General features: G+C 38.3%; 1 protein-coding gene across 1 annotated transcript in view; it reads left to right on the top strand.

Annotated features, from left to right (window-relative positions):
* Positions 1-4,893: 4,893 nt before the first annotated feature.
* Positions 4,894-9,792, top strand: part of LOC148729199 (polycystin family receptor for egg jelly-like) — a 16,810-nt gene continuing 11,911 nt past the window's right edge. The window contains exons 1-7 of the mRNA XM_088725112.1: positions 4,894-4,927; positions 5,321-5,389; positions 5,999-6,112; positions 6,261-7,062; positions 7,785-8,367; positions 9,020-9,211; positions 9,703-9,792. The exon at positions 9,703-9,792 is cut by the window's right edge and continues 36 nt beyond it. Of these exons, the coding sequence (XP_088581238.1) occupies positions 4,894-4,927; positions 5,321-5,389; positions 5,999-6,112; positions 6,261-7,062; positions 7,785-8,367; positions 9,020-9,211; positions 9,703-9,792 (1,884 nt within the window). The remainder of the gene's footprint in view (positions 4,928-5,320; positions 5,390-5,998; positions 6,113-6,260; positions 7,063-7,784; positions 8,368-9,019; positions 9,212-9,702) is intronic.

Here is a 9,792-nt window from a genome sequence, read left to right as displayed (position 1 = left end):
GAGGGACAAAAGTGATTCGGAATCACATCGCCTTTTCTTCCCACTGTGACTGATTTCGAAAACTCGCTCCACCACCAGATCCAATGACACGCTAAACTGTGACCAGTCCAGAGCTGACTGGTTGTATTTTTTCGCAATTAAGTTGGACTGCCTTTTTCACTTGAACTCCCATTGTAAAATTTCATGACGATATTTTTCTTAGTTTTGATTTCTTTTTTGTCGTGAATATGGTTCTACCTGTCGATCAAAATAAGCTCGATCTTTACTTTTTCCGGTATTACCTATGCTCGTTATTGAAAATGAACAACAAGCAATGTGAGATCAGTCATGAGTCACTTCACATAAGACGAAACGGGCTAATTCTGAAAGAAATGCGTGATGATAAATTGTATCAAGAGATAACCAAATCATAACAAATTAAAATATCTTGCTGAATAATTGTAACATCTCAATACTTTTTTTATTGTATGCGAGATTTCACAAACAGATGTGTTCCGTTTTTCATTATTTTCCTTAGGAATTTCGCAGGAATGGTACAAGTCATGGTGTAGACCGACATAAGCTGTCAACACCAGTAAATGCAAGATACATTCGCTTCAATCCAACAAAGAGCATAAAGTGGCATAGTCTGAGAGTGGAGGTGTATGGCACCCAAGAAGGCAAGTTTATAACCCATTATAGGTCCATTTCTGCTAATACTCGTATAATTTTATCGTCAAAATTGATAAGAGTACTAAGGGACACCATGCTCTAACACAGAGGTTGTTAAGTGTTGGACTAGCTACATCATTTTACGGAGAAAAATAGAGCTGTATTCTTGAAGTCCAAAACATGCTGTCAAAGAATCGCCAAATAGATCAAGAAAACGTTTCAGGATTTAAATAATGTTATAAAAACCGTTCATAGCGAAAAAGTTACTTTTCCAAACCATCGATTTTATGAAAGTTAAAACAAAAAGCGCACTTTTAACTTACGTGAGATTTGGAAATTTAATTCTCCTTAACTTCGGTGATTTCGAACTGCTTGGAATTCCTAGAACCTCCCGATGGTCAATTTTGCAAGTTTGGGAAACTTGCAATGATACCAACAACAAACAAAAGACCAGAAGAAACGTCCTCCATATTGAATGCTAAATCTTTCTAAGACGTCTCCAAAAGTTCCGAGTTTTCTGCTGGGTGATATTTGTTTAACATAGATGCAATATGATATTTTTGATTCTCAACAGCTGACGTACCAGCTGAATGCAGTCCGTGTGTGTACAAAGAACTTAATGAGGTCTACAGATACTGGAGGCATGTTGACCATAATTACTTGGGCTGTGAGGGAAATACAATAATCGATGGCCGATGGTACCGCTTTACCGGGGACGCCGGTGTAATGATGGCGACCTATTGCATTCCTTGGTCAAGTTGCAATACCCAGATGGCCGGCTGGATTAATGGAAGTCATCCCACTAAAGCTTACCAATTGATGTCCGCAACTGTATGTTTTCATGGGCAAGTGAGCTGCTGTCATATCTCTTCTACAGTTCAGATAAGGAACTGCAGCGGATTCTATGTTTACAACTTGCAAAAGCCGAGTGGTTGTAATGCTCGTCACTGCGGTGTCAACGGTAAGTTGCAATTATTTGTTATACTGTTTTTTTTCCCTTCTTCTTTTTTTTCCTAAAGAAGGCTCTAAAGTACTAAATGTCTTTAGAGTTGAAGAATTCAAGTCATAGAAAAACATTTTCAGTTTCTTATGATATTTGCGGATTTATGGCGGACGCTTAACTTTAAAGAACGTAAACTAAAATGGGGGCGAAAGACAATATCCTCTGGACGGAGTATGACTTGATGAAAAAATTTCAAAAGGATTTCAAAGATAATTGTCTAATTCCATTTGCAGGCGAACATGATGCATGTCGAGTAACTGATGGTTTCGCAGAGTGTTGTCAAGATGGTTATGAAGGAAATCCGTGCAAGGGTGAGTGTCTTTATGAAAACTGAGTTCTGAAATATGTCTCTGGAAACGGTTTTGAATTCTTTGAAAACTTGACAAAAATGATATTTTTTTATTAACACTGCTCCGCATATTTTAGTTAGCTTATACAAGTAACTTTGAATCTTCAATTCGTTACTTTTATCTTGGCAGATATTGACGAGTGTTCGGAGAACACCCACAACTGTCATTCTGACGCAAACTGCACCAATAATGAAGGTTCTTTTAAATGCGTCTGCAACGAGGGTTACACCGGTGATGGCAAGTCATGTAGGGGTCAGTCCCAAGAATTATTTTTCACTTTAAAACAGGAGATTAAATAGAAAATTAAACCACTCAAAGAATAAGTTAAACAAGCAAGCAATGAAATAAATCTGTCAGGTTTCCTTTTCCTATGGTTTTTTTCCGTATTGTTTGTTCTTAGAGCGTGACGTAGTGTAAAGCTAATTTGCAAGGGAAACCTATTTGCCTCATCCTTCACGGTTCAGACCTGAACAAAAGTGGAATTCCATTTCAAACCGAGAATAGTTATCCTAAAGCTTTGTGACCTCCAATACTATTTGCACGGCTTTTGTTTTTAAGAGCTCCCGAAATTTTGAGTATTTCAATAATCTTCGTGTGTGCTTGGTCACTTTCAAATATTCCTCGCCAATTTCGAGCTTTTACTCCTTCCGCAAAATTGTGCTAATAAGACGTTAATCTTTTTTTTTAATAAATCTACCCCCTTAGCCATAACTGAACCAGCTGAATGCAGCACTTCAGGGCATCTAGAACTAAATGAGGCTAACAGACACTGGCGCTCCATAGGCCATTCATGCGAAAGTGTACTCAATGGTCACTGGTACCGTTTCACCGGAGCAGCTGGTACGATGATGGCGAACTATTGCATTCCAATAGGAAGTTGCAGTACCTACGCGCCGGGATGGATCATGGGTAACCATCCAAATGAGACTTACCAGTCGGTGTCGACACGTGCATGCTTCCACGCATTCTCAGATTGCTGCTTTGAGTCATATCCAATTCAGATACGAAACTGTAGTGGATACTATGTTTATAAGATGGAAAGCCTAGGACCCCTGTATTCCTGTCTTGGTCGTTACTGCGGTGTTAAAGGTTAGCAGTTAATTTTGAGAAAATTACAAAGCAATCGTTCAACGTCAAGAATTATAACTAAAATTTTCAATAGAATAGAAAAATTCACAAGGAAATCTTTGACTTGATGCTTAACTTACGTAATTGATAATACTGACAAAACTTAATTTGTGGTACTGACATTTCTTGCCAACGTTAGAATAGTGTGTACAATGTTGAGATTGCAAAAAGGAATATCTTGTAATACTTTAAATTAGCTCATAACACCAGCAGTCAAATTTCAATACATATATGCTACAATCTTATTCCTCAATTCGTGGAAATCTTAGCTTTGTAGCTTAAGAAGCCTCTTATTTCCTTTTCTTATCAACATTACTTACAAAACTGAAAATGCTAACAAGATATACTTACGTAATTCAGGTCTGAATTTCGCTATTGCTTAAATAGCGCTATCTACTGCGAGGATCGTGCATCATACGTATCAAATACCGCAGTTCAAAATATATGATTTTCATATATTTATTCTATCTCAAGATATACTTAATAAGGCTCACTTGTACAACTAATATAACTTACCTAGGTGACATCAATACCCAAAGAGGCTCATGGTTGAAATGTAGTAAGAATGGATCTGAATCGTGTCATCCTCGTCTGTTCGTTCCTCTGAAGTTGTCTCAAACTTGTAACACGCCAAAAATAGGCGTCTAGAGATATGTTTTATCTTAGCGGCTTGATCTTTAATTTTCAAGGAACTCTATTTAACTTCTCCAACGTTGTTTGGCTTAATGCTCGTTCGCCTTTTAGCTATTGTGTTCTCGATTTCGTTTGCGTTTAAACTATCTTTACGATTTATGAAATCATGATTAGTAGTAAGTTGTTTGTCTTGAGGTGTTTATATTCTTCATTCTAGCATCCTGAAAGACCCTCGGAGAATATGCACTGCTTTTATTGCGGAATCTAAGCTTCATAATCATCACTTCCAGGACTTAGGCCATATATGTTGAGCACACATAGAAATACTAATCGTCACCTTCTCATTTGAGCTTCAATCTCAAAACATGACCCGTTCACTAATTCAAACAAGGTCGATGATGTTCTGTCACTGCTCTCCCCTTCCAATGCTATTCATTGTTAAAGTGCACCTAAACCCAAATTTTTTTTTCGCTTAACGAAATAAGCTTATTTTTTGGAGTATTTCTGTGCAAAAATTTCATTTGCTCAAATCTTTAATTTTCTGTGCCCAGTCAAGATACGGAAAATCGTCCGCCATCTTGCCCCACGACCGAATTTAAAGAAGAATGGCTCTAGCGGGTAATGTGACGTCAAATCGAGAACACGAAAGTCTGCATTTCACACATTTTCACTTGTTTGGGAAGATTGTCGTCGACATTGTCCAAAATATGCCGACTAGGTGTGTTGTATGAGGAATGTATGAAGCACGATACCCTCTTGCAAATTTCGCATGTTGCTACATCCTTCTATAACACACTTAGTCGGCATATTTTCGGACAATATCGACCAAGTGACAATGTGTGAAATGCAGACTTTCGTGTTCTCGATTTTACGTCACATTACCCGCTAGAGCCATTCCTCTTTAAACTCCGTCGTGGGGCAAGATGGCGGCCGATTTTCCGTATTTTGACTGGGCACAGAAAATTGAAGATTTGAGCAAATTTAAAACTTTTGCACATAAATACTCCAAAAAATATGCATATTTCGTTAGGCGAAAAACAATTTTTGGGTTTAGGTGCACTTTAATATTTCCATGCAATCTCGCAGAACAACATTCGGAGGGACAGGGACGCAGTAAGTGTCCCAATAATGTTTCTGGGAGTGTTGTCAGTCGGAGGAATAAGTATGGCCGCATTCCTTACGTTTTTCGGTTCTGGCGGAGTGGTCAAAGGACAACCGTCATGCTCTTTGTTTGTGGAGAAATAATTTAAAAAAATATTCTATAGAGTCATCTAAGTAACAGAAAAAAGGCGGACGGTTTCTTAATATGTCTTCACTCCGCCACTGCTCCCCTATCCTAATCGTGGCGTGAGATTATCTTTGATAGCCTTCCTGTTTTTCGAAATAGAATCTGTGGTAATTAAAAAAAAGCTAGTCATTGGAGGTAACGCTTTCAAAATGACGTTGGATTCTTTATTCTGGGAGATTGAGGAGGAAATTTTATTCGAGTAGTTTACTATTCCTTCATCACCCAAGTTCATCAGCCTTAATCTGATTTTTCAAATATCATCCACAGACACAAATGATGTATGTCTAGCCCCTGATTGTTCCACTCAGGATGGTTTTGAAGGGACTCCTAGCCGTGGTAAGTTCGTTTATGGAGCGTGGTGTGTGGGTACGACATAATTTTGCTGTTTATTACTGTGGTCCAGATAAGGTGGCAATCATTGTTCTGATCTTAAAGCTTTTATAGATGTGGACCCACTTGTACCAATTCTTTTGAATTCTATTTTTTTTCTTTTATACATTTTTATAATCAAAGCCATGGCTTCTCTAAGTGAAACAGAGCAAACGGTGTCGAAAATCCAATTGTAATAAAAATGCAGCTCTTCTTTCCATCTACAAATCGAAAGGTACTTCATTAGGCTCCCAATGGAGTATTTAGATCTTTGATGCTTCCACCATATTTTTGACAAAGGCTGGACGAGACGACCTGCTACAAGTTAATTGAACTCTTGGCTTGCTACGTTGAACTCCATTAATTTCGGGCCTCGAGAATCTGATCAGACATCTTAAACTCTTTGCTTCCCAGCTATTTTGTGCCTGTAGAAAGTGAATTCAAGGGAACTGAACACCGTAGTTCAGTCGAGGTTCAACCATTTTCAGTCGACATTGTTTCTTGATTTTAATGCCTACTTGCTTCTTATAATTATAAACTACACCGTATTAGTGAATTGTTTATATGTCATTGCAGCTTGTCCAGAACATACCAAATGCATCGAAACATTGCCCAATGCTTGTCTTAAATGCTGGTGTAAATATTTTAACCCTGGGGGTCAAGGAGATGATCCATGCAAAGACCCAGAAGGTATGTTTTGAGAGATAATAACTTATGTGAGAGAAACAAAGTATTTTCTTTACTTTTTAAAGATGTCTCTTTGCTCATTGAGTTGAGACTCCAACAGGGGTTTGGAAATTCGTTTTTGACTTCTTTTTTTTTTCTTTTTCGTGTTTAGACGATTTGAGAAAATCAGTGGACTCGATGGAGGTTATAATTTATGATACGAACACACATCCAAGAACACCACTGAAGTTTAGACGTGACCAGACGAGAACGTTAGTCGCATCTTTAAATATCAAATACTTTCTTCCAGAAAAAGCCACGTTTTTTTGGAAAATTAGCGAAATTTCGTTTACACCTTTCAACATTTCAGTTTCTGCTGAAACAGAGTTGATCGTAAACGACACTCTTGAACTATACATAAGTCCAAAATTGCTGTCCACAGGACTTAAACTTGTAACGTTTGAGCTGCGAGACGCAAACGACTCCTTTTTGGCTGCGCGGGACTTTGCGTTCATCGCGGTTGAAAGTGCACCTCTAATAGTTACTATTGCAGGAGGAACTGAAATTATCCGATCGAAACAGAAACCAATCTCTTTGGATGCCAGTTCTTCATATGACAGCGACTCGAGCACTGGAGCTTCTGTGGGAATGGAATATGACTGGTCTTGTTTGATAATAGCAAATCCTGATACATTCTCCCGTATTTATTCTCCAGTGTCTAAGGTCACTTTTACAGGCTCGAACAGTATATTTCCTACACTTGTCACCGCGGCTTCTGATGGAACACTCTTTCAGTTGCCAGACGATGTCTTTCTTGGACAAGTCGATGGACCAAAAGTTATATTAGACGCCACAAACATTACTAGCAACCAAACATACTATGTTGTTCTGAATGTAACTAAAGATATCCGCACAGCAAGTGCCGTTCAGATTATTCATGTTCAAGACGAGGACACAATCGACATCCGTATTATGTTAGTATGAGATATGGATACAGAGTAACAGCTATGTAAAAGAGCAAGGCTGGCCTCTGCGCTATCTGAAATCAGAGCAGCGTTCCTTTCAAACCTTAGCGGTCAGAATTAAATTTTGTGCATAATATTTCAAAATGTACCGCTCCACACTCAGAAACATCAAATCATAAATCAGCTGAGAAGAAATTAGTGATCACTATCGCTTAAATGATCCTTTACGACCCAGAAAATAATTGTTCACTGAACAGGAGTTCAACAGTGGTGGATATTTACCGCGTCACGAAGCTGTGAGGCAAATATCCATCACATTCATCGACACTGAGGGGAATAATTGTTTTATTATATAACACACAGACAAAAAAAACCAGTTTATTTCTTTCAATAAACCGAGAACTTGTCGTAAATAAAACTCGTGATAAGCGATTTTAATTCTTCTGCTGATGGAAGGTGAATAATATTCACCTTCCAACTAGCCAATCAGCACGCGCAAAAAAAGCACTAATTAACCGTGTGGTATTTATTGATGTTAAAAACGGGCCAATCATTTAGAAAAAGAATGACATCCTTTTGTATCTTAATTAGAACTTCTTTATGGACAACCTTGGCGATGATGAACACATGCTTCGTTACAAATGGAAACCATCTTTACTCGATGACTAAGTTTAAGAGCCAGTAATGAGGATTTGACGGACAAGTATCATAACCTTCTTATCTTTGCTTAGGTGCGACATAAATTGTGACTCACCAGCCAGTGCATCATCTCGTATCTCCTTGAGAACTGATTGCAATACAATACGTTGTCCTGAGTCCCTTAAATATCGCTGGAGCCTGCTGAAAAACGATGGAAATTATTCTCATCCAAAGTGGACTTACCAGAGGAACCTTAAATTTCTCCTGAGTACAAAAGCGGATTCGAAAAACCTTGTAATTAAAGGAAAAAAACTTGCAACCGAGTCTTCCTACAAAGTCAAGGTGGACGTTCAATCTTCGAACGAGTCGTTTGGTTGGGCGGCATACCAATTTAACACATCGGCTATTCCAACAGAAGGAAGATGTCATGGCACACAGTTGGAAAAGGAAGATGTAGGATCATGGGTGAACATAACCTGTCAAGGTTGGAGAGATGAAAATATGCCTCTAAGCTATGAATTCTTCCAAGAGGTAGACCATGGAGAACTCGATATGCTGTCCTATGGAGTTAGGCCCTATAGCGTTGTCCACATTCCACCCTCAGATGTAGACATCGTTCGTTTTAAGGTGGTAATAGTTAATGGTGTGGGAGCATCAACAGGATTTTCTGTAAAGGTAATCATACTTTGATATGTAAGATAACCAAATAGTAATAATAATGATAGTAAACAAATCGGAAAACCTAACCTCGTCATATTTCATTCACTACCTGCCATAATAGTGATAACAGCTATAGTTTCCTCGTTTAACCCTCCTACATAGAATGTCAAAACAGTGTTAAGCAGACAAGGGATGAGAACAAAGAAAAATATAAATTAGAGGATTTTTCGTCGATCTAAGGCCAAATTCTTCATACTTACCTTGTAAGGATTGTATAGCAGAGAGTAAAAAGAATTGCTAATGCGATCTTACGAATGAAAGGGCTAACTCATGCACCTAATGCACCCCGATGATTCTGATCGATGTCTGTCCAAGCTCCGCGCACATCTTTAGCTCCACACCACATGATAGGGAGTGGAAGATAAATGAGATTTGCAACTAGTCACGCTATATATTTGAAAACAATGACTTGCCTGATGGACAGCTTGACAACGGTGCATTACTCTTATGAACAGTTAACCATCTAGATAAAAAATAAACACATTTTTAAAAGATAACTTTCATGGCATCCTAAAATTTTTCCCAGATAGATATTTTTTCCCATCGCACGTCTGTTCAAATATAGCAACTTCACTCCATGTTTTGTTTTGTTTTACTTTTTTCGCAGCTAAATCAGTCAAACCCCAATGAGCTCTTTAACGAGTTTTATAATGTTTCGGAGCTGCAGGGACAACTTTCGGATATGGATAATTATTTTACTATGGAAAACGTCAATGTGGCTTTTCAAGAAGCAGGCAAACTTCTCTACTCACTCAATATGGTCGCAGAGCAAGGCGATGGAAATGGGAATATACTTCAGGTAAGTTCAGTGGACTGCATATAACACAAGTAGTTTTGGAGGTTGTAATAATGATAGGTATTATAAGCGTATTTGTCGGTGCCCATAAGGCCAACGTGTGGCTTCTTGGCCGCACAATAGTATCTCCAGATGAGTAACAAAACGAATCACCATAGTTTCCCTCCGCATAAAAGAGACAAGCGCCAAAAGAAAATCACAACTTAGCTCCCTATTGAGATTGCAACATTTTGAAAGAATCTATCAGCTATATAGAAGTTTTCAAAGTTGCAAACAAAATCCTATTTGATTTAGCTGCCGAATCCCCACCATAAAAAACAAACGCAATAATCGACGCAAAAACACTTTTTTCTGTGGTAGGACCCCCATTTCATTATTTCTTTTAGAATTGCCCACAAATGCCATATAAGACGCTTATGGGCTGGTGGATAAAACATCGCATGGTTGCTTGATGCTAGCTCTTGTTCAATATCTAATGTTTATCCCTGCTGCAGATGAAAAATCACATTATTTCCAAGATATTTGAAGTACGCATTGACAGAATAGAGCGGTTAGTCCTGGTTGCTACCATTCTGAAAAAGGTC

The sequence above is a fragment of the Stylophora pistillata genome, chromosome 6 (genome assembly GCF_964205215.1).
Source record: "Stylophora pistillata chromosome 6, jaStyPist1.2, whole genome shotgun sequence".
NCBI classification, from domain to species: Eukaryota; Metazoa; Cnidaria; class Anthozoa; order Scleractinia; family Pocilloporidae; genus Stylophora; species Stylophora pistillata.
The sequence above is the reverse complement of the archived record's forward strand: the minus strand, read 5'-3'. Positions and strand labels throughout refer to the sequence as shown.